Genomic DNA, 25,857 nt, shown 5'->3' with positions numbered 1-25,857 from the left:
TAGTGAATAAAATTCTGTGAAGGAAGTAAAATAGAACTGCAGATACAAGAAGAAAAAAATACGTAAAATTTCCAACTGCTAACAAGAGAACATGTTTATGTGTTTTGAAAATGTTGTAACATGTTGGAAGTATTGAACTGCGAAGATATTTTGATTGCTCTGGATATATTTAAAAGAATGATATCATAGTTTAACTCAAAATGTCAATATAATAAATGTTAGGTATCTACTATTTACAACCATTTAGACATAAGACAAAAATTTTAGGTATCCACTTTAAAATGTGCTAGGAATAGAATAATTAAAAAAAAAATCCTTTAGGGGCAATAAGCAAAAATGTCTGAAGACCTCTGATTTCAAATACCTTATGGCAAGACATCCCCTTTATTAGTGAGAAATTCAATACAATTCTTTTTTAAGTAAGCAGCTAGAGTTTTCCTGGCCAACAGTGGGCTGGCCCAGCATTCAAGTTCCCTTCCAGGGAGATTACAGGGAATATCGAACTTACCCCATGTGCCAACTAAATGTGGTAATGGCCATGTCAGCTGGGTTCTCCCAATTTCCTTCTGGATTAGGTCCCTATTTACCTGCCCCATCTCCTCTGTTGCTCCAAGTCACACTCCTCTGTGCCCCAACTTCATAGAAACACTCATGGGTCCCCGACACCCCAGCTCCATCGTGCTTCATGGCCCACTGCTCCCTCTACCTTTCCTGTCTTCTACTACTGCCCCTTGTCCTCCAAGACTCAACTCAGGTACCACCTCCAAAAGCAAGCCTTCTATGATCCCTCCACAGTCTCCAGGTTGGGATAGGGGTCCTGTTTTAGTTCCCATAGTCCCCTGGGTTCTCTCCATCATGGCACACTAAACTTATGGGACTGCAATTCCAAAAATGTAATGGGAAAGCAGCTCACCCGGGGTGTCTGTTAGGAATGCTCATTCCTGGCCTCACTGCAGGAAAGTCTATTTGAACATTTGGGGAGTGGAGTCCAGGAAGCTGCACATTTAACACACATCCCAGGTGATCTGTTGCAAATGGTGTAACGAACACATTTTGAGAAATTCTGTTATCGTGCAATTGCTCGCTCACTTGACTGAGCCACACTAGCCTCTGAACTTTCTGAAGGCAGAGAATGTTTTATTCACCATCATCTCTGCCTATAGTAGCTAGAACACTGCCTGGCATGTAAACGGCACTCCATAAATATTTGTTGAATGCAGGAACAGGTGCATTAATTCATTAGCCAATACTCCCATTTTCACTATCTCCTATATCAAGTCTTGCGTTAACCTGTGTCAGCTAAGTCGTCACATTCCTTGGTTGGAGTTGATCTTTATACCCATTCGGTGGGGTTACTTGGGTTTTCTCATATTCATCAGAAGTTACATTTATCTCTGATAATATAAAATATTAATAATTCTAACCTCATCAGCAATTAGTTTTAGTTGGCACACACTTTCAAGGTTCAGAGTCTTGGTGTGCCATAAAGAGTTTAGAGTTCTTGCCCTAAATAGCCTGCTGCAGCTTATAAACTCCACTCATCTGCCATAGGTTATGTGGCCACCTCCCTCAGTCCAAGAATAAGAGCAATGCAACCCCTTTTACCTTATTGTGGCACGGGGAGGCACAGTCTATAATCCCAGTTATACAATAAACTGACCGACATTTGTATGGAATCAAAAGAATATTTAACGAGTCTATGTCGGGTGCCATGCACTAAGCCTTAGCATCCACAGAAGCCATTCTGGAACAACTTCCCTCCCCTCCTCAGCTCATTCCTCCCCTGTATCTCCCCTGGCTGCGGCATCCTGGTTGTCATCAACCATTCCACAGTGATAGGCAGGAAAGCTTTCTGCTGGTATTTTTTTTCTCTCTCTCTCTCCTTCCACATCCCCAAGGCCCTGTGGTCCACACTGTGCTTGGTCCCCATGTCCTCCCCTGCATTGCCCCATTTCTTGTCCTGCTCTCTTACCCAAGGCTTGCTCTTAGCATCATCTCATCCCACAGGCCTTTGGGGAGTAGTGCAGGGAAGAGGTGGTTCTGGACCCTGGGAAAAGATAGAGGGAGTGAGAAGGCAGCACTGAGGTCTGTCCTCAGCATGATTCCCTGAGAGATTCTCAAACCTTGTAGACTGTCCAGATTAACATGCTGACCCTCTGGGGTGTCACTCTAGTGAGGAGGCCATCAGGAAAATGGAAGGGGCAGAAGGAATGGAAAGAGGGAGTGGGTCCAACAGATTTTGCAAAGGGAAATTAAACTCACCTGGGAATGAAGGGAAAGAGAGGGCATGTCAAAATGGTACCACAATTGCCAAGTGTTCCCAGAGATAAGGAATTCACTTTTGGACATTAGGACAAGATAAATTGGGCCATCCCCATTAAAAACATTCCAGTGTCAAGTTCACATTTATTGCAGAGTCGTCAGCCCAAGATTCAGAGTTGAAACCAAGAGAATTGAAGTGAAATGATGTAGCTGTTAAAAGAAAGGCTGAAGGCTGAATCTTGGGTTTTACCCAGTTGCGAGCTAGGAAGAAAATACAAAGGGGTCAACAAAAAGTAAACAGAGAAGGAGGGAGAGGAGAATGAAGTAGGAGTGAGAGGAGGAGACGGCCAGCCGAGAGTAAGTGAGAGAGTGTTAGTTAAAGGAGAAAGAATCCCAGCACTGGGGGAGGCCAAGGCGGGCAGATCACTTGAGGTCAGGAGTTTGAGACCACCCTGGCCAACATGGTGAAACCCTGTCTCTACTAAAAATGCAAACAATTAGCCAGAGGTAGTGGTGTGCACCTGTAGTCCCAGCTACTCTGGAAGCTGAGGAAGGAGAATTGCTTGAACCTGGGAGGTGGAGGCTGCAGTGAGCTGAGATCGTGCCTCTGCACTCCAGCCTGGGTGATAGAGTGAGACGCCATCTCAAGAACAAAATAAAATAACTAAAGGGGAAAGAGTCTACAGGAAAAGGGGAGAAGAAATACTGTCAGCGACAGAAAAATTCAAACACATGACAGACAGCAAAGGTGTTTTGCAAAAAGGAAATTCTAAAGAAATGGTAAATTTTAATTCGTCTTACATAACTGAATCCCTAATGAAACACCAGTGCTAGAATTGCATTTAGTATCAGATAATGAACCCATAGCATCCACAGTACTGCTTTTAGTTTTGTAGGTCCATCTGAATAACATATAAGTTGCTTTCCAAGAAACACCACCTGAATGTTCCTTACAAACAAGGACGAGAAATAAAGGGAACCTCATCTCCATACCACGCACCGCCTATTAATATTATGTTGCACTACCATGGTCTCTGGGGGAGCAAAAACATTTGGGTGTGCTGTGGGTTAGGTAAACACCCACTAAATATTGATGCACGCATAATTAGAATGACTAAAATAATTCTGGCATAAAATTACCCTAGCAGTCAGGGGAGAGACAAAATGAAGTAATTTGATCGTGAAAATTAATACAAGTCGACTCTCAGTTTTCAATGCAGCTAATTGAAAACCACTTATTATTCAAACCTCATTTTCCCTCCTGGTTTGTACTCTTTTTTGCATTGCCCTGAGAGAAATGAAGGCAAGAGGAGGGCCCCAGGGGCAAAGCTGTCATATTGAGATAGTGAAACAAGAGTCTAATGTTTATTTTTCTAATGCAGTGGCTCCTCATCTTTTAGTCACATTGATGTTGCCCCCTATGACACACATCCATGGCCATGTCCAAGGGGATAGGCCATCCTTTCCCATTCAAACAGCATTGAAATTAGAATGAGACTGACATTATTGTAGGTGTAATCTTTTTTGTGATAGCTTTATTAATATCTAATTCACATATCATACAATTTACCAATTTAAAGTGTACAAATCAGGCCAGGTGCAGTGTTTCACGCCTGTAATCCCAGCACTTTGGGAGGCCAAGTCAGGCGGGTCACCTAAGGTTAGGAGGTCGCAACAAGCCTGACCAACATGGTGAAACCTTGTCTCTACTAAAAATACAAAAATTAGCCAGGCATGGTGGGGGGTGCCTGTAATCCCAGCTACTTGGGAGGCTGAAGCAGGAGAATCGCTTGAGCCTGGAAGCGAAGGTTGCAGTGAGCTGAGATGGTGCCACTGCACTCCAGCCTGGGTGACAAGAGCGAGACTATATCTCAACAAAAAGAAAAAAAAAAGAGTGTACAAATCGGTGGTTTTTTGGACTTGTGCAGCCATCATTGTTTCACTTTAAAAAGTAACCCATTAGCAGTCACTCGCCATTTCACCCCAAAACCCCTAGTTTTCAGCAGCCACCAGCTTTCTGTCTCTGTGGGTTAGCCTATTCTGGACATTGCCTACAAGTAAAATCACACAATATGTGGCCTTTTATGAGTTGTTTCTGCAACTGGCTAAGGAAAACATGAGCGAAATGTTTTCATGGTTCATCCATGTTGTAGCATGCATCAGGATGTCTTGCCTTTTCTGGCTGAATCATATTCTATTGCATGAACATGTCACATTTTATTTATCCATTCAACAGTTAATGGATATTTGGGTTGTTTCCACTTTGGGGCTATTATGAATAATGTTGCTTTGAACATTCCTGTACAAGTTTTGCACATGTAATCTTGAATGTGAGCTATAACAAGAGCACCTAACATTGTCCAGTAAGTGTCTGTAGGGAATATAGGCACCGTCTCATTTCATCAGCTCAGTACTCCAACATGCAGAGCCAGGATTCAAATCTCCATCACTCTGACTCTAAAGTCTATGCTTCTAGTCTCCTTGTTTTATTTCCTCTAAATCTAAAGATCAGAAAAGGGAAGTTATTCATTATTTCAAGTGAATTATTATCCTATAAGTAAGACATTAGTTATGACATTAGTTATTCCAGTGGTGCCCCACTTACTTTCCCCTACACTTATCTGTGCGTGCCTGCTGGACTTCCAAATGTTAGAACCTGCATGGTTTTACGTTGCTTTGTTATGGAGAAACTGGAAGTGATGGGGAAGAAATCCACCCCATGCATACTTTCAACCAATAAGCAATGAATGTTAGTGAATAAATAGTGAACAACCTCAGCCAGCAGGTAGAATAACACTGAGAAAGGTGTTTACTGCATTTCAGAGTTTCTCCAGAAGGATTCAGTTTATGAAAGGATTTTTTTTTTTTTTTTTGGAAGGAGGGTCTCGCTGTGTCACACAGGCTGGAGTGCAGTGCAGTGGTGTAATCTCAGCTCACTGCAACCTCCGCCTCCTGGGTTCAAGCAATTATCTGCGTCAGACTCCCGAGTAGCTGGGATTACTGGTGCCTGCTGCCACGCCCAGCTAATTTTCGTATTTTTAGTAGAGATGGGATTTCACCATCTTGGCCAGGCTGGTCTTGAACTCCTGACCTCCTGATCCACCCGCCTCGGCCTCCCAAAGTGCTAGGATTACAGGCGTGAGCCACCGCGCCGGGCCAGTTTATGGAAGGATTAAGCCCCCAGCAGTATTAAGCTTGGTTGTCCTCAGTGATACCTGATTTCCTTCCCTTCCCTGTCTCACATCTCCACCCCCCTACTGGTAGTTTCTGGGATGACCTTCAAAATAAACTACTTGCCCTTGAATCCTTATCTAAAGGTCTGTTTCTGGGAGAACTGAAACTAAGACATGGTGGTTATTTCTCGCAGTTGAATCACACCAGAATTCGTTGCAGAGACTATTCTGAGACATACCACTCCCTCCTAGGAGGAGGTCCCACATCCAAGAAGGAAGTATTAATGGGTTTGTGCATCATTTTCTGAAGGGGGTTTAAAAGAAGCAGGTTGGGAGCAGATGTCTCTTGGAGGATCCGGTTATTATGGAATAAGTATCTTTTATATTCTGTTTGCTGAAGACCAATAGGCTATAGGCAATATGGTGGATGATAAATATATCCACTGCAGTTGTACTACCTAGGACTGTCTTAACTCTCACTGCATTGTCCCAGCACTTAACATGATGCTTGATACAAAGCAGGTGCCCAATACATGCTGACTATCATTTAATAAAGTTATTCTTTACAGACCAGTGAGAAGAATACATCTGAGTCTTCCATCTTTGAATACATCATTCTTTCCTGGCACATGTTGTTCTACTGTCTTGTATGAGGATAAAAGCTAGACTGCTATAAAAAATAAAAACCCTCAAAACACAGTGGCTTAATACAGAAACCAACACCCGTAATAAAATTGTAAAGAACTAAACACAGACACATACACATACAAGTGAGTACAAGTAAAACGAAATCTGAGTAAGATCTATCAACTGTATCAATGTTGATATCTTGGTTGTGATATTATACTACAGTTTCACAAAATGTTATCATTGGGGGAAACTGAGCAAAGAGTATGCAGGAGCTCTCTTACAATGGCATGTGAATCTACAATGATCTCAACAAAACTTTTTATTAAAAATGTATAGTATCATAAATAACAGTATAGGTAATCTAGAATGGTGAGCCTAGTGAGACAGTTGTAGTCCACAAGTTCTTTCAAAGTCCCAGGTTCCTTGTATCTTGTTGTTTCAATATCTCATAGGGGTACTTTCTTCACCTACAGGGCTGGAGCTGAGTCAAAGCTCAGTGTCAGTCCATAGGAGGGAAGAAAAGAGAGAAATGAATTTCCTTTTAGGCATGTGATGCAGAAATGGCACGTATCACTTCCACTCACATTATATTGGCAAAAACTTAGCCACATGGGCACGTCTAGCTGCAAGGGAAGCTGGTAAGTGGAGCTTTTATTCTGGATGGTCATGTGCAAGTACAACACTATTATTATGGAAGAAGGGAAAGACATTTTGAGTAAGAACTGGCAATCTTCCACAAAGCACAAACTGATTTTGTTAATTGGCATAGTGAGATATTATTTGGTGTGTGCCAAAAATCTCTTCTTTGGGGAAAACCACATCTGACATGTTCTATACTAACCTTTCTCTATCCAGAGCCTAGAGATAAGGAGAGAGGAGTCTATGATGTCTGAGGCTCGACAGCTAGATCCACCTTTTGAGCTTCCAGTTACAGGAGCCAAGCATCCCTACTTTTGATTTATCTATATTGGGATGGATTTCTATGATTTGCAACCCAAAGAGACCTGATGAACATAGTTGGTATCCTGACTCCTCGATTTCCGAAAACACTGAGACATGAAAGTGGCAAATATAAGCTTTACTGTCTCAAAGGGTCCTTTGTGTCCTTCTAGGAGAGCCCCAAATGCTTGAGCACTGAACACAGAGCCCTTGGCCAGGACACTCACAATAACATGTAGGTTTAGTCAGCACTATTTAAACACTTAGTTTAATCAGTACTGAGTGAAGCAAGGGTAATAATAATGAGTTATTTCAGAAGTTTTTAACAGGAAAAAAGAAAAACCATTGACCCAAATAGTATGCTTGATAATTCTTAATAAGTGCTATAAATGCTTCTAAAAGAATATTAAGTTGCTTAATTGCTGAATAAATGAAAATATAAACATTATGTTACTTGGAGAGTTCTTTAATATGTAATGGGGAAAACCATTTTATGAAATGTACTGCATGTGATAAATGCTTGTTTTCTTTTCTAAAATCAATTATTGAAACCATTAACCACTGTTTAAATATAGCTTAATTTTTTTCTGTTTATTCCCCTTTATATATTTTTTATTGGTGAAAGAAAATAGGTTTATCTAGGAGAGAGAGCTGCATAGTGAAAGAGATGGAATGCGAAGGATATGGAAGTCAGAAGCCTTGGCTTTTAATCACAGCTCCGTCATTTACTAGTTCTGTGACCTTGGGTAAGTCACTTAAACTCACCTGATTTCCAGGTGCAGTGTGGAACTATTACAAGGGCTCTCTTACCCAGCTCAGAGAATTGTAGTGGTACTACCACTAAGTCATAGCACTTTTAGGGCGGTGCTTATCAGCCTTTACTACACATAGGAATTACCTAGGGATTTTGCTAAATGCAGATTTGTATTTATTAAGCTTAGAATGGGATCCAAGACCCAACATTTCTAATAAGCTCTCATGTGATGTTGATGTTACTGGTCCATACTTTTGGAAAGCAAGGTTCTCATGTGACTGCCTTAGAGATGATTTCTGATCCAAGCTGGGCCAAAAGAAGGTCTCGTTTGCTAGCCTGAGATTTGAACAGGGACAACCAGAAATGCGACATATAGTCACTTGCTCATTCATTCACAAATTTAAAAAAATTCTGTCTCTATGCCAAACACTATAGTAGGCAGTGGAGAGACACCAATCAATCAAGTAGGTCTCTGCATTCACGGAGCTCTCATTATAGTAATATGCAAGATAATTTCAGATGAGCTAAGGGCTGTGAAGAGATTGAAGAATTTCAAAGGGATGCAGGAGCCTTGAAGTGAAAAGTGTTGGGGAAAGCCAAGCTCTTACTTTCCCTTCTGTAGTGACCTTGGCAGGTAAGAGTTGAACATGATGGCTTAGCAAATGGGGGAAGCCTGGATCCCTGAGTGGTTATGTGGAGCACAGCACTCTTCCCGTCCCTGCAGACTGCATTGGACGGTGATCAGAGTGAGAAATAAAATACTTCACACCTGTGAGGAATTGTGACGGCAAACTGATCTTTCTGAGATGCATCCACTGCCTGGATATATTACTGGGGGAAGACAATACTAAACAAACACTCACATACAAACTCACGTTGAAGTTAATTTCTTTCTCCAGTCGTTTCTATCTTAGATCTCTTGGTCAGACCTTTATAAAATCGACTCACTAAATTATGATGGAAGCTAAGGAAGCAATTACAGAGTTCGTAATTTTCCTTTAAAACACGCCTGCTTATATTTTAGAAGAGTCCTTGGTGGCACAAGAATATTAACATTTAAATTCACCATTTCTCATGTTTATCCACACACTCTAAATCTGGGTATCCTTCAGTGGATCCTGTAATCCCCCAAAGGAAATCTGTCTTCTTTACTGCATCCTCAGTGGGTCTTTTCTTCCTTGGCTGCTGGTCTCAAGAGCATATAGCTGGTCTCTCAGCCCCCTGAATATTCTTCCTCTTCTCCTCTAATTTTTATGTATCCTAAGCAGCCACTGCAAAGCTGTTCCTTAAGACTGCTTAGTACAAGAAGTCTCTTATGACTTATGCCTGGGTAACAGGTGAGGACAAGACAGGCAGGAAGAGTCAGAACATCCTATGAGAGAGGCCAGTGCCAGGGACTGGCACTTCTTGCTTTCTTCACGGGGCCTTCATTAATTTTTCTATCCTAGGACCTGAGTTTGTCCTTATAACTGTGTGTGCTTAGTGAAAACTGAGTGGTAAATCATTCAATTGATATGAACCTCTTTGAGTCCGCATTTGGGACAAGTTCTATCGGTAAAAGCAGCATATGAAGTCAAAACCTCCATCCTCCAAGACGCCAAAATGAAATCCTCCCCAGCCAGGGGTCCATTCCAGGACGCATGTCCATACACGTGTACAGTCTGCAACTATCCACAGAACCACATTCATGATAAGGAGACAAAAGATGGGCCTCAAAAGGAGACTTTTGAGTGAGGATACCAACTTTCTGCGTTCCTTGGTTCATTCAGCAACAAAGATTAGTCTTGGCATTACTGCCTGCTTGGTGACCAGAACAAAGAGAAATAAGGAAAATTAGGGACACAGGAAAACATATGGGCACACATAGATGTGGAAACTCAGAGATAAAAGAGACTTAAAGAGATACATGGAGAGTGAATATTCTGTCGCCTTTTAGAGCCTTATCCATCATCCATCCACCCAAGCAATGCTGACCTGAGCGCCTATTTATCAGGCACTGTGCTAGGCCTTGGTAATAAATAAAGATGGAGGTGAAAGTCTAAAAGCAGACATTGGAGGTGGGAAGAGCAGTTGACGTGGCCCTAACAGGTTCCCACCACGGCGGAACGCACAGACAGGGCAGGTGGGGGAAGATGTGGCCCTAAAAGGGTTCCCGCTACGGCGGAACGCACAGCCAGGGAACGTGGGGGAATTCAAGGAGCGAACTTCCTGGCGCCCCAACGTTGGTAAAGGTGAACGAGACACCTGCGCATCATAGAGACGCCGAGACCTCCAGGCTTCCTAGAGAGGCCCGGAAGTGGCTCCAGGAGGCCGGTCCGACGACTGCGGCTCCCGAGCGGGGACGGTGGGCAGCTAGGGAGGGCTGGGCCTCCCCGCCTGCCATAGTCGGCCTGCCGCGCCCTTGTTCCTGCAGCTGTGAGTGGGCCTGGGCTGGGGTTGGGGGCCGCTGCCCTTCTGCGGGGACCTTGGGCCGCCTTGGCCTGGAACGCAACAGGTGGCGTTCCCGGGGGTGGGGGACGGTGATGAATGACTAAGCAGGGTGGCGGGAAGGAGCATCCCCTTTCAGGTGTCTTCCTGATCCCAGGGGGCCGGGCGCAGCTTGGCTTTCTAGAATGTCGCCAAGGTCTCAAACACTGGCTCTCTTCATTTTTTGTTTTTAAGGACAGCAGGCCCCAATCTCCGAACTTTCCACAGGTGTTTGGCTATACTTGATTCCTGTCTTTGATTTTCTGCACACTTTGGGGGAACGATTTCCTCCTCGTTATGACGTGGTTCTGGTTTCCCACTTAAAATGGCAGTGACAGGTTCCCCTTTAAACTACATGTGTTTGTTGGGAAAAGGTAAGTAGGTTTAAACAAAACCTTATAGGCTAGTCATAGTACCAGATGAACCAGACATGACAGAAATTGTGGAGGTGGAGTGAACCCTGAAAATCTGAGACAGGTCTCAGTTAATTTAGAAAGTTTATTTTGCCAACATTGAAGACATGTACCCATGACACAGCCTCAGGCGGTCTTGACCACATATACTCAAGGTGGTCAGAGCACATTTTCGTTTCAAACATTTTAGGGAGACATGAGACAACAACAGATGTAAGATGAACATTTTTTCAGTCTGGAAAGGCGGGACAACTGGAAGCAGGGAGGGGGCTTCTAGGTCGTAGGTAGGTAAGAGACAAATAGTGACATTCTTTTGAGTTTGACTGGTCTCTCCAAAGGAAGCAATCAGATATGCCTTTATTTCGGTGAGCAGAAATATATGAATAGAATGGGAGGCAGGTTTGCCCTAAGCAGTTCACAGCTTCACTTTTCCCTTTACCTTAGTGATCTTGGAGCCCCAAGATTTATTTTCCTTTCACAGTGGTAGGATAATGACCTAAGTGAATCTGCATTGTCCCAGCCTTAGTGTGCGGTATTACACGTGGTAGTTAAGAGTTATACAAACCCGGCTTCAAGCCCTAAATCCTGCCCAGCCACTTATGACCTGCATAATTTATGGGCAAGGTTCCTAACCTCTGATCTGTTTTCCTCATTTCTGAAAGCTGATAAGACTAGTAACTACCTCAGAAGATTGTCCTGAGGCTTAAATGCTAAACCTTTAAACTACCTGTATTAATCCATTCTCATGTTGCTAATAAAGACATACCTAAGACTAGGTAATTTATAAAGGAAAGAGGTTTAATGGACTCACAGTTCCCCATGGCTGGGGAAGCCTCATAATCATGGCAGAAGGCAAAGGAGGAGTAAAGTCACGTCTTATGTCTTGCATGGTGGCAGGCAAGAGAGCTTGTGCAGGGGAACTCCCCTTTATAAAACCATCAGCTCTTGTGAAACTTATTCACTGTTGTGAGAACAGCATGGGAAAAACCCATCCCCGTGATTCAATTACTTCCCACTGGGTCCCTCCCAGGACATGTGGGAATTATGGGATCTAAAATTCAAGGTGAGATTTGGGTGGAGACATAGCCAAACCATATCCTTCTGCCCCTGGCCCCTCCCAAATCTCATGTCCTCACGTTTCAAAACCAATCATGCCTTTCCAACAGTCCCCCAAAGTCTTAACTCATTTCAGCATTAACTCAAAAGTCCACACTCCAAAGTCTCATCTGAGACAAGGCAGGCACCTTCCACCTATGAGCCTGTAAAACCAAAAGCAAGTTAATTACTTCCTAGATACAATGGGGGTACAGGTATTGGGTAAATACACTCATTCCAAAAGGGAGAAATTGGCCAAAACGAAGGGGCTACAGGCCCCATGCAAGTCTAAAATTCAGCAGGGCAGTCAAATCTTGAAGCTCTAAAATGATCCCCTTTGACTCCATGTCCCATATCCAGGTCACACTGATGCAAGAGGTGGGTTCCCCTAGTCTTGGGCAGCTCCACCCCTGTGGTTTTGCAGGGTACAGCCCCACTTTTGGCTACTTTCAGGGCTGGCATTGAGTGCTGCTTTTCTAGGTGCACGGTGCAAGCTGCTGGTGGATCTACCATTCTGGGGTCTGGAGGATGGTAGCTGTCTTCTCACAGCTCCACTAGGCAGTGTCCCAGTGGGGACTCTGTGGGGTGGTTCCAACCCCACATTTCCCTTCCACGCTGCCCTAGTAGTGGTTCTCCATGAGGGCCCCACCCCTGTAGCCAACTTCTGCGTGAACATTCAGGAGTTTCCATACATCCTCTGAAATCTAGGCAGAGGTTTCCAAACCTCAATTCTTGACTTCTGTGCATCCACAGGCTTAACACCGCATGGAAGTTGCCAAGGCTTGGGGCTTGCACCCTCTGAAGCCACAACCTGAGCTGTACCTTGGCCCATTTTAGCCACAGCTGGAGCTGCTGGGATACAGAACACCAAGTTCCTAGGCTGCACAGAGCAGGGGGGCCCTGGACCCAGCCCAGGAAACCATTTTTGCCTCCTAGGTTTCTGGGCCTGTGATGGGAGGGGCTGCCATGAAGGTCTCTGACATGACCTGGAGACATTTTCCCCATTGTCTTGATGATTAGCATTTGGCTCCTTGTTACTTATGCAAATTTCTGCAGCCAGCGTGAATTTGTCCCCAGAAAATGGGTTTTTCTTTTCCATTGCATCATTAGGCTGCAAATTTTCCAAACTTATACTCTGCTTCCTCTTGAATGCTTTGCAGCTTAGAAATTTCTTACCCCAGATACCCTAAATCATCCCTCTGAAGTTCTAAGTTACACAGTTCTCTATGGCAAGGACAAAATGCCATCAGTCTCTTTGCTGAAACATAACAAGAGTCACTTTTGCTCCAGTTCCCAAAAAGTTCCTCATCTCCATCTGAGACCACCTCAGCCTGGACTTTATTGTCTATATTGCTGTCAGCATTTTGGTCATAGCCATTCAACAAGTCTCTAGGAAGTTCCCAACTTCCCCACATCTTCCTGTCTTCTTCTGGGCCCTCAAAACTGTTGCAACCTTTGCCTGTAAACCAGTTCCAAAGTCACTTCCACATTTTTGGATACCCTTACAGTAGCACCCCACTATCCGGTACCAGTTTACTGTGTTAGTCCATTCTCATGCTGCTAATAAAGACATTCCCAAGACTGGGTAATTTATAATGGAAAGAGGTTTAATGGACTCACAGTTCCACATGGCTGGGGAGGCCTCATAATCATGGCAGAAGGTAAAGGAAGAGCAAAGTCACGTCTTACATGGCGGCTGGCCAGAGAGCTTGTGTAGGGGAATTTTCCTGTATAAAACCATCAGATGTTGTGGGACTTACTCACTATCACAAGAATAGCATGGGAAAGACCTACCCCCATGATTCAATTACCTACTACTGGGTCCCTCCCAGGACATGTGGATCTTACGGGAGATACAATTCAAGAGGAGACTTGGGTAGAGACACAGCCAAACTATATCACTCCCTAAGCCGTAATAAATAATAAGTGTAGCCATGGTTGTTGCTGTTTTTATTTTGGGGAGGAGGAAACATGATCAGAGAGGTTCAGTGAATTGCCCAGGGTCACACAGGGAATTGGTGGAACAGCCAAGTCTGATTCTCAGATTTCCAAACTGAGAGTCTCTGGGAACTGCAGGGGCCGCGATGAGGTTGCAGAATGTGTTAACAGTGAAAGCCCTCACAGGACTCAGGTCAGTACCCAGCACTTCAGGCAGGGGCTCTGCACAGCCTCAAGTACTGCTGCGTTAAGGTGAACTGTAGAGTCAGATGCACCTGGGTTATTGGTACGGCTCCCTGCTCTACCATTTGCTAGCTGTAGCACTTGGAGTTAGGCACTTTGTGTCTCTGAGCTTCAGTTTTCTCATCTGTAAAATGGAATTAACAAATTAGTACTCATCTCAGAGGTATGTGAAATAATTCCTGGACAGAGTATTGTAGAATGCCTGGCACAGAGTAAGTGCTTAATAAGTGGCAGTTGATATTACTTCAATTACTTGATATTACTTCAATGTATAGATGTGGCAAACTGCTAACTTAGTGAAGAGGAAAATACAAGTGTAGTACTCCTTGCAGATAGGACAGAAAGAGGCATTTGAAGAGCTTGCAAAATGTTCACCCCATTTAGATTTACTGGGTCTACAATCTGCTAGATATTCCTTGTCCCTACAGATATTGCTGGTCTGTGCTCACATGGCATTTATACGATAGCTTGGGAAACAGATGGGAAATACCAATTATAAAATTTTTTCATTTCTTTTGTCATCAGCATTGTGGAGAATTGCAAGGCTCTTGTGCCATAGATATCTAGGTAGAAGTTTAGCTAGCCGAACAAGATTTGAAACACCTCAAATGATGACCCTGAATTACAGACAGCTGTCCTGCTACCTACTTATGTTCAAAACCCTGCATAAATACCCATATCTATTACCAGTATACGGGTTTTTACTTAATCCTATACCCTTAGTTAATTTTCTTCCCAGGTGTTTTGGCCTTTTGGATTTTTTTTTGGATGGCATCTCGCTGTGTCATCCAGACTGGTGTGTAGTGGTGCAATCTCCGCTCACTGCAACCTCCATCCCCCTTGTTCAAGCGATTCTCCTGTCTCAGCTTTCCAAGTAGCTGAGATTACAGGTGTGCATCACCACGCCCGGCTACTTTTTTCTGTTTTTAGTAGAGACAGGGGTTTCACCATTTTGGCCCAGCTGGTCTCTAACTCCTGACCTCCAGTGATCCACCTGCCTCAGCCTTCCAAAGTGCTGGAATTATAAGCATAAGCCACTACACCCAGCCCCTTTTGAATTTTATATGTCACATCTCTTTTATCTGTATCAGAATTCTTCTCCTTATCACCCCTAACTGCATATTTATTTTTATTGTTTTGACTTCCTTATATTAAACACAAGTAGATAATTTTCAGATCATGCATGGAATTTGAACAACACCATTTCATAAGCCCTCTGGCATCAATATATTTGCCAGATCTTGATATAATAACAATAAAGTTACCTTTTACCTCTGGTCAGCACTTGTACAGTGATTTAAAGCACCTAATCATGGGGTTATACTACTTGGAGATATTTTTTATATCTCTTAAAGTAAATATCGTAAGTTTTTATTTTTATGGGAACCGTCTTAAATTCTCTCTGTTCCATAGTTTCTATTGGTGAAATGCTAATGACACCCATATTTCTATGTTGCATTATAATACCAGAGGGCTAGTAACACAATCATCTTGAACTCATAGGGATGAAGGAACTGTGTGCGTAGTTGAAGGTTCTTATTTCTGATCTTTAGCATCTAATTAGGTCTTTTAAAATGTAAAGTACTCCCAGTCATCTTTTACTAGTTTTTTCTCATAACTTCCCTTGAGATGTCAACATTATTCCCCTCGCTTTACCTTAGTATTCTCAAGAGGTCAGGTGGATTTTAAATTTAATTTTTTTCCTGTTTGTAATTAAGCTTTTTTTTTTTTTTTTTTTTTTCCTTGATCATGTGCTTAACTTTAACTTGTATCCACCAAAATGACTGCTCAGGTCAGATGTAGCCCTCCCCACCAGGGGAGAGCAATTACTGAACAAAGCCACAGTTTGGAAGAACCTTCAAGCACTTGCCATTATAAAGGCAGGTCTGAGTGCCCAGCCCTAGAAGGAATCAGACAGAAACTAATTAATAAAACAGGAGCCACAGAGTAGATGAAAATCAGGCAGCTGGCTGAAGAACAACTGTATATTCTCTTCTCCCTTCTGGCTTAGCATTCATGAGAATTTTGGGTGGGGGCAGGTCTGCAAAATGCATTTGCTAAGATTTTTCCGTGCTTATCAATGTTGAGGATCAGGAAGGGAGGAGGCGGCTCCCAGCAGTGCAGCAGATGGCTACCATCCTGTGAAGGCTTTACTGGCCTGGTGGATAAGCTTTTTCCTTGCTGTTTATTTTGTTAAGTTATTAATTTTTCCTTACCTTTCTCTTCTGACCCCCCGATCAGATCAGTTATACAAGTTTTTGCCTCAGATCATTCTGAAACTAGTTGGAAGGTAATGGAGTAGCATCACTAGGCCTGGCAGGTTTCTGAAGCATTAATAATCCGAAGTTGTATGTTCCTTACTTGATTAATGTGCACATGAACCATGATTGACCTGTGGTCTTGTGACTGGACTGGAATGTGTAATTTTAAAACCAAAGACTAATTAAAGATAGGTATTTCCGTTGGAATTTTTTAATTGGACTTTTGAAGGCCTTGTCCATTTTCAGAATTCCTTATGGTGGAATTCTTACAGAGATATTAAGAAGATCTTAAATCGTTATCTGGCATTGTTTGTCAAAACTTTCAGCCAGACAAGAACATTTCCAAAGCCTACTGTTTCAGTTAATGACATCGCCTTCCTCAGAACATCATCTGGGTACAACATGCTGCCACCTCCTGCAGTTGTTCGCTAGCCCTCACCCTGATTTCACCTGAGCACACTGGCCTTTTGTCCTCACTGGTAACCCTCTAGCCTAGAGCCACATCTCCCTTCCCTGGACCGTGGCCCATTTCCTCCTCCAGGGGAAGCCTCCTCTTTCACAAGTACTGAGGTGGCCCCAACAGTTCCTTTCTGTAAACCTAAAAAGGCTTCTGTTGTCTGCAGAATGGAATTCAACTAGCCAGGCATCATGGTGCACGCCTGTAGTCCCAGCTACTCAGGATGCTGAGGTAGGAGGATCTCTCGAGGTCGGGAAATCAAAGTTGCAGTGAGCCGTGGTCACACCTCTACACTCTAGCCTGGGCAACAGAGTGAGACCTTGTCTCGAAAAAAAAAAAAATGGGATTCAAACTTTATGGAAGGGGACAGAAGCCTGTCTCCAGGTTCAGTCCAGGCTGTCTTTTCACCCTCAAGCACCAGCTCTGTGCTTCTGTTTGCACACCAGCCATGGTGGACTCCCCATGTTAGCTGCCCAGCACAGCCTTCTCTGCCTCTGATCCATTAATTCGTGGTTCATCCTCACCAGTGATAACCCTCCTCTCAGCCTACCTAGATCCTCCCATGGGCCCTGTAGCACTAAAACTCACTCTCCCATGAACTCTTCCTGATCTGCCCTGTCAGAATCAGTCTCCCTACCCCTCACCTTGGTGTTCCCACTGCACTTTGTTTATACCAACATTAAAACAATAACTTTATTTTCATCTTTTTTTTGCCTTTTCCTTTTGATATCTGTAGAAGCCTCTTTCTCATTTGTAAGCTCTGGAAAGCAGGACCTCTGTCTCATTTGGGTTTGTATCTTTCATTCCATAACCCAGCACTTTTTAGGAGATATGTTATTGTTAAAATGGCAGCATTAATGTCATGCAGAACAGTGACTCTTAAACACTGCAGAGCCCTGGGTAAAGTAATTTGTGCCCATCACAATTTTACTAAATTGGATATATTTTAGGGTGTTCAGAATAATCCATAGATTCAACAAATATTTATTGAGCATCTACTATGTTCTGGATTCTAGTAGGGACACCCCAGAAGACAGAGGGCCTCAGTTCTCATAGAACTTAACATTCTGTGGGAAGGAGATCAATAATAAAAAGTAAATAGTTTTAGATAGACAGTAAAATGTTCCATGAAGAAAACAAGGCAACGTTTAGGGTACAAGCAGCTCTGTTAGATAGGGTGATCAGAGAAGCCTCTCTGAGGACTTGTGAGCAGACCTAAATATTGAGAAAGATGCTGCTAGAAAAGGACCTAGTGCACGATGTGTCACACTGAAGTGAGAACAGGAGGCACTAATGAGGTCAGCATCTTCAAGGAAAGGAAAGAAAGTCTGTGCAGTTGGAGCGTAGAATGCCAGTGGCAGAAGAGTGGGAGACTGTGACCAGGTCATGGAGGTGAACATGGGAAGTCTGTACTGAAATATCAGTAACTGATGCCTACCACGTTGTGAAACTGTTCGTCATGAAGGGTTGTGAGTACACTAAAGAATAGAATTGACTGCATTTGGTTTTATGACCACTTTCAATCCAAATGGGAGTGTTCTGCACTCAGAAAACAATAGAATCACAAGGTCACTGTTAGCTACATTGAGGGAGTGCTGGCACGTTCATTCTTCATGAATTTTCTTGAAAGCACAACCGTGGCAGTTGCATAATGGAACCTTGGGAACTCATCAGTCATCCTCTGCCCCATTTTGCTCAGTTTCCCTAGTATTTCTCACTCTTCTCCATACCGTCAAGCCACTGAGACAGTCACTTGCTGAACCTCGTCTTCACTTGTCACACTGACCGATTCTGCATGAGTGCTCTGATTCGTTTCATTGGCAGTCTCATGCACTCACACAGGTGTCCAGAAGAACCTACAAAACTCTTTGTAACCCTGTGCTTTTTGAGAGATCTAATCATGGTATGTGGAAATGTGATACGCTAGTTGAATCTCTAAACTCTGGAGTGTGAAGAAAAGTCTACTCAAGAAATGACATCTGTGGAGTGCCCATACGGCACCAGGGGTTTTGTTGGACATTTTTTGCACATTATCCCACGCAGTCTTCATGCAGGCTTATTATCAGCTCCACTGTTAGATGAAGCAGCAGGCTCAGAGTCTTTAACACATGTGGTAAACACACAGTCCAAAATCACACAACTGGTAAGTGGACACCAAAGTCCATTCCCTTTCCGTTTAAGACTATGTTTTAGTGGTTAAGAGTACGGGCCCCTGGGGCCACACTGCCATCGGGTGTGAATCCAGGTAAGTTTGGGCAAGTTTGTTTACTGTCTCTGTGCTTTATTTTTCTCAGCTGAAAAACAGGATCTAATAGTATTTTCCTGGTAAGATTATTAAAAGGATTAATTGACTAACATATACATAAAGCACTTAGCATGCTGCCTGGCCCCAGCAGTAAGCACTAGGTGTGGGTTTGTCTTTATTATTTCCACTGTACCATGCTGCCTTTTTAAAAACCTTAGCATTCCTGTAACATAGCACAACACACAGCCAGACAGAAGAGAAAAGTGAAGTCTAGAGAAGTGTCTTGACCAAGATCACATAACCACTTAAGGGCTGAGGCAAGACGCCTTCACTGTGTATTCCTGTCCCCCATATTTTTTTCTTTCTTTATGCATGTACACTGACTTCACACTCATAGCCTCTCTGCCATACAAGCTCTTTATCCTGCCTAGCCCCAGCCTCTGCTGCTCCCGCTCCCCTCCCATCTCCACATTCTTCCATGTTGAAGTCTACTTACATGGTGCAGTGACTGCAGCTGTGGGTGCCTGGCTGGGAAAGAGAAATGGTAGGGCTCTTGATTGCTTGCAGTCTTCATGCCTAACCACAGCTCTGAGCGTCTGTGTTGACTTGAGCGCACGTGTTGGGGTTTGTGTGTGTGTGTGTGTGCACACGCCCAGTGCCTTTAAGGACCTGTGTGCTTCCTGTTCCATTTCTCTCCCTATTTTTTCTTTCTTTTTTTTTTTTTTTTTTTTTTTGAGATGGAGTCTCACTCTGTCACACAGGCTGGAGTGCAGTGGCGTGATCTTGGCTCACTGCCAGCTCCGCCTCCCAGGTTCACGCCATTCTCCTGCCTCAGCCTCCCAAGTAGCTGGGACTACAGGTGCCCACCACCACGCCCGGCTTATTTTTTTGTATTTTTTTTAATTTATTTATTATTATTATACTTTAAGTTGTAGGGTACATGTGCATAACGTGCAGGTTTGTTACATATGTATACTTGTGCCATGTTGGTCTGCTGTACCCATCAACTCGTCATTTACATCAGGTATAACTCCCAATGCAATCCCTCCCCCCTCCCCCCTCCCCATGATAGGCCCCGGTGTGTGATGTTCCCCTTCCTGAGTCCAAGTGATCTCATTGTTCAGTTCCCACCTATGAGTGAGAACATGCGGTGTTTGGTTTTCTGTTCTTGTGATAGTTTGCTAAGAATGATGGTTTCCAGCTGCATCCATGTCCCTACAAAGGATGCAAACTCATCCTTTTTTATGGCTGCATAGTATTCCATGGTGTATATGTGCCACATTTTCTTAATCCAATCTGTCACTGATGGACATTTGGGTTGATTCCAAGTCTTTGCTATTGTGAATAGTGCTGCAATAAACATACGTGTGCATGTGTCTTTATAGCAGCATAATTTATAATCCTTTGGGTATATACCCAGTAATGGGATGGCTGGGTCATATGGTACATCTAGTTCTAGATCCTTGAGGAATCGCCATACTGTTTTCCATAATGGTTGAACTAGTTTACAATCCCACCAACAGTGTAAAAGTGTTCCTATTTCTCCACATCCTCTCCAGCACCTGTTGTTTCCTGACTTTTTAATGATCGCCATTCTAACTGGTGTGAGAATTTTTTTGTATTTTTAGTAGACACGGGGTTTCACCGTGTTAGCCAGGATGGTCTCGATCTCCTGACCTCGTGATCCGCCCGTCACAGCCTCCCAAAGTGCTGGGATTACAGGCGTGAGCCACCGCACCTGGCCTCTCTCCCTCTTACATGGAAGGAGCTGGGTATCTTAGTTTTTGCTTATTTTGTTTTGTTTTTGGGAGAAGGGTCATTGGAGCCTTGAAAGAAATACGGGGAGGGCCACAGAAGAAGAGGGAAAGAGAAGTGGGACCCCTCAAAGGCACTGAGCTCTTGTACTTTAAGTACCTACAAGATTTGCAGTGGGGGAGGTAGGGCATCGTTTGCTACATAAAGGAGTTTTTTCCCATATATATTTTTTTTAAGTATAGGGCTAATAAAGCAGTATTAAGTCATGCTGCAGTGTGCAATTTTACAGAAAAGATTTTGGGAGATTCCTTTAGAGTGCTCTCTAATTTTCTGATGCATGGGGGGGTGGGGGGGAAATGCCTCTTCCTACCAAATTTGAATCAATTCTTTTCAAAAAGGCTCTAATCATTTTCAAGAATTAACAATAATGCCTTACATTTGAAACGTTTTTTGTGTTTCTCAAAGCACTGCCAATTACATTATCTTATTTAACCTCCACATTAACCTTTTCAGGTGGGCAGAGCAGACATTACTGTCCCCATGTTACATCAGGAGAAATTTGAAGCCCAGGAACTGAAGGGAAAGTAGCTAAATGACACAGCTATGACTAGACCCAGGCCTTACCTTTTCATTCTACTACAGCATATTGACTTTTTGGTTTTGTTAGCTGAAAATTAGGGAGAATGATACTTGCATTTGGATCAGTAACAGTGATGCATACTTCTTACAGATCCAGTTATCTTTTGACTGCCACATATGGACCCCAAAAGATCTCAACAGGAAACTGTCCTCATTACAGGAGGAGGTGGCTATTTTGGTTTTCGGTAAGTGTGTCTATAAAATATACACATGGAATTATTTTACTAGTAGTTGCCAGAAGCTTTCAACTCTGACAACAGAGTAGACTTTTACTTGTTTGTATAATGTCAAACTAGAAATGAACTGTGTTGCCCACTGCTCAGATACTGCAGTTGAGAACTACAGGTATATTTCACTTTAAGAAAAATTCTTTATAAAGCTGTGAAATTGGGAGGGATGACTATTCACATCACCAAAAACAATTTTAAATCATAGCTGTTCTTTCACAGTTATGTTATTATTCTCAAATATTCCAAAGAATAGATAGTAGGCCCTAGAACCAAAGGGAAAAAATGCCACCATTCTTTGAAGATAAAGCCTCTCTCTTTGTAATTTAAGTAGATGAGAGGATTCTCACTTCTGAAAATTTGAAGAAGTGAACCTTGCACCAAGGAACACGCATAGTGAGGGGCTCAGGATGAGCCAAGAAGACTTGGATCAGCCCCACCTTGATTGGTAAATTACTTTATACGCTTCGCCTACGCACAGCTTAAGAGCGACTTGATGCAACGTTTACCGTTTCTCGTTTCAGCCTGGGCTGTGCTCTGAACCAAAAGGGAGTCCACGTGATTCTGTTTGACATCAGCAGCCCTGCTGAAACCATTCCAGAAGGAATCAAGTTTATACAAGGAGACATCTGCCACCTGTCTGACATAGAGAAAGCCTTCCAGGATGCAGACATCACTTGTGTGTTCCATATTGCCTCTTATGGTATGTCAGGGCGGGAGCAACTCAATCGAAACCTGATCGAAGAAGTCAACATCGGGGGCACAGACAACATCCTCCAGGCTTGCCAAAGAAGAAGGGTGCCCAGGTTAGTTTACACCAGCACTTTCAATGTCATCTTTGGAGGTCAAGTTATCAGAAATGGGGATGAATCTCTGCCCTACCTGCCTCTTCACCTCCACCCTGATCACTACTCTCGGACAAAGTCTATTGCAGAAAAGAAGGTGCTGGAGGCAAATGGTACACCCCTGGACAGAGGCAACGGTGTCTTAAGAACCTGCGCTCTGAGGCCAGCTGGCATCTATGGGCCTGGAGAACAAAGACACCTTCCCAGAATAGTCAGCTACATTGAGAAGGGTCTGTTCAAGTTTGTCTATGGGGACCCCAGGAGCCTGGTTGAGTTTGTCCACGTGGATAACTTGGTGCAGGCTCACATTCTGGCCTCAGAAGCCCTGAGAGCTGACAAGGGCCATATTGCCTCTGGGCAGCCCTACTTCATCTCAGATGGCAGACCCGTGAACAACTTTGAGTTCTTCCGGCCTCTGGTTGAGGGCCTGGGCTACACGTTCCCATCTACCCGCCTGCCACTGACCTTGGTCTACTGCTTTGCTTTTCTAACAGAGATGGTTCACTTCATTTTGGGTCGACTCTACAACTTCCAGCCCTTCCTCACTCGCACTGAAGTTTACAAAACTGGTGTCACACATTATTTTAGCTTAGAGAAAGCCAAGAAAGAGCTAGGTTATAAGGCTCAGCCATTTGACCTCCAGGAAGCAGTGGAATGGTTTAAAGCCCATGGTCATGGCAGAAGTTCTGGAAGTCGTGACTCAGAGTGTTTTATTTGGGATGGGCTATTGGTCTTCCTCCTGATTATAGCAGTTCTCATCTGGCTGCCTTCTTCTGTGATTCTGTCACTGTGAAGGAGGGGCCAGAAATAAGGTGATCACAGTTGGCTGAGATGGTTCTCAAGAAACATGGGTTTTAAAATGTGTACAGTGGTATCTGTTGCCAAACATTGGCTCTTCAAATTGCTGCTTACGAATAGGTTCTTGGATTGAATCTTTATTTCTTACTTCCTTGCACAAAGCCAGATGGGAATGAAAAGAAAGAAGCAGAGATTAGTTTGGAATTTGATTTCTTATGTCCTTCTGTTTTAGGTGGGTACAATAGAAGTCAGTTTGGAGCCATAGAAGTAGGCTTAGTTGGGTTGGAGATGTCTGTCTGGAATTTCTTAGAAGGCAAGATATACTTATTTCCGTTTTATGCACTCTGCATCTACCTAAAACCTCTGATTGATGTGGGAATGACAAAACACTATCAGGCTTGAAAGCATGTGAAAAACGCCAAATTGGCCCAGATCCCTAACAGAGTAATCCTCGAGGGGATGGTAGCTATTGCTGGAGAGGCATTAGCTATTCACAGTGTCCACTTTAGGTGTTAACTTTCGCCCTTTGTGATATCGGGGTACTATGCCTATGTGAACACATGGTAATGTTTGATGTTTAGGCCTTTATCCTACCTCATAGGATTCTTTTGAGGATTAAATTAAAGCATACAAAGTGCTCCTTAACACACATAGCCATTCTTTTTATCAGAATTGTCATGGTACATTCCTTATGAGGGCTTTCTTCCTCAGTATTCTCTTTAGAGGGCTGTTGCTACTGGACTTTCTGGAATGTCTGGGTGTGCCCTCAGAGCCTGCAACAAGTGTATTTGGATATACTCTAAAGTTTTGGCCTCCAAGAAGGCGAAAAGGAAGCAACTAAAAATCTGATGATTAAGGGAGTCAATCAAGCTAATGCCATTTTTAGTTTAAAAAATGAAGCATAGCTCTAAACTCATAGACTGGTTTTCTTACTGGGAAGAAGTTTGGCTCTCTGAAGACAGCTTCCAGTGAGGAATGTTGAACAGTGGCAGCACTGTCTGGCCACCCACGAACTGTTACCGATGATCCAGTTACACTGTTGCATAGGAATCCAAGTGGAAAGAAGACAGAGTCCATGTCTGTCCATGGCTCCAGCTACAGAAAGGATAACATGAGAACATTACAAGGGGGACACATTACTGTGGAAAGTTCTGCTAGAGTTACTCTGAGAGTATCTACAAATAGATGAGAAATCCCTGTTGAATGTTGCCTGGATGTTTTCAGAAAAGCTCTGAACTTGATGTCAGAACACCGACACCATGAATATCATGTGTGGCCTTAACCAAGGAACAGAAGCCCTTTAGAACTTAGCTTCCTCACTTGGGACCTGGGACTGACTGCATTTGCCCTTTCTATAAACCCACCCACCTCATAGGGTTCATTGGGAGCATAAAGCAAGATGTGGTGAAAGTACTTTTAATATAAATTGCAACATCAATATGAGGTGATGGTAGTGGTTGTTTTTAGGAAAATGTGTTTGGAGTCTTTTCTATCATGAAGAAGCTTTTGCATTAGCCTGAGGTTAACGCATATGAGCACCTGCCGTGTATTGTTCCAGAACTGCTTGAATATCCTCATCAAGTGACAAGTGGTTTCCCCAGAGCAGGTCATCCAAGACAGCAGGGTGGAAGCTGCATTGTCCTTTATGACTTGGCCTCAAATGTCACAGTGTCATTCCACAGTATATTGGTTATGCAAGTCAATCCTATCTGGTAGGGGAAGGAAATACACAAAGGTATTTCCGTATTATACCAGAAGATGGAGATGGTCAAAGGCAATCTTGGGGGCTGGGCTCTTGGCCTCATATGAGTCATCCTTCCTTTTCCATGAAAGGTTGCCCACATTTCCAGCTACATAGCTTTCTCTGCCTGCTTCCTGCCAGAAGGATTTTAGGGGCCAAATGGCTGTGTTAACATTTTGCACTATATTCCTTTCCATTCAAGCTGGCAGTGGTGCTGGGAACATTATTTTGAATGTGTCACCTGAGTTTTATTGCAGTTCACTCACAAAAGCCACACCTACAAATCTCTGAGGTAAGTCCTCCACCGTGAGCTGCCAAGGGACAATATGCTGTGCTTCTTAGAAGCCTTATTGTCTGAACAGCTCTCTGGGGTGCTACATCAGGCCTTTCTGAGATCTTAAAAAGATACTATACTCAAGCCACAGCCATGCATTGTCATTTCCACAATCTCATGTATTTACACAGGTTAGCCATATTCAGTGTGGGAGGAGACTACACAAGGACATGAATAGCAGGAGGTGGTGTCATTGGAGGCCAACGTGGAATCTGGCTGCCACTTTCCTGCTTCCGTATCTCCCCAATTCTGTTACTGTCTCCCACTGCAGCTTGAAATGGTAGATTTTCTCAGTGCTCATTCCTCAGCCCTGTTCTAATACCATACTTTCTCCCTAGGTGAGCTCACCTAAGCCCATGGCCTCCATTTCCATCTCTAACCCAAATATGTACTACTAGAGGCACAGTTTCAGACCATTCTTGGGCTTCAGACTCATATCTAGTACTTCTGCAACTCCACGTGGATGTCCCGCATGCACCTGTCAGCCAGTGTAGCCAAAGTAGAATTCATAATCCTCTCCCACCCCAAATTCTTACAGGGCTCCCTTCCTTAGTAAATATCTCCACTACCCACTGAATTTCCCATCCCAGAGATCTGGGATCATCCCTGACCCCTGCCTCTCCTAAACTTGACATACCTAAC

At 43.5% G+C, this 25,857-nt stretch overlaps 1 protein-coding gene across 1 annotated transcript; it reads left to right on the top strand.

Annotated features, from left to right (window-relative positions):
* The first annotated feature begins 10,070 nt into the window (after positions 1-10,070).
* Positions 10,071-24,583, top strand: SDR42E1 (short chain dehydrogenase/reductase family 42E, member 1). Its single transcript, XM_025370824.1, has 3 exons — positions 10,071-10,173; positions 21,362-21,455; positions 22,022-24,583. Exons 2-3 carry the CDS (start codon positions 21,388-21,390, stop codon positions 23,133-23,135), a joined length of 1,182 nt encoding a protein of 393 aa, XP_025226609.1. The 5' UTR covers positions 10,071-10,173; positions 21,362-21,387; the 3' UTR covers positions 23,136-24,583.
* The last annotated feature ends 1,274 nt before the right edge of the window (positions 24,584-25,857 follow it).

Source organism: Theropithecus gelada, chromosome 20, assembly GCF_003255815.1.
Source record: "Theropithecus gelada isolate Dixy chromosome 20, Tgel_1.0, whole genome shotgun sequence".
Classification (NCBI taxonomy): Eukaryota; Metazoa; Chordata; class Mammalia; order Primates; family Cercopithecidae; genus Theropithecus; species Theropithecus gelada.
Note: the sequence above shows the minus strand (reverse complement) of the source record. Positions and strands in the feature narration are given on the sequence as shown.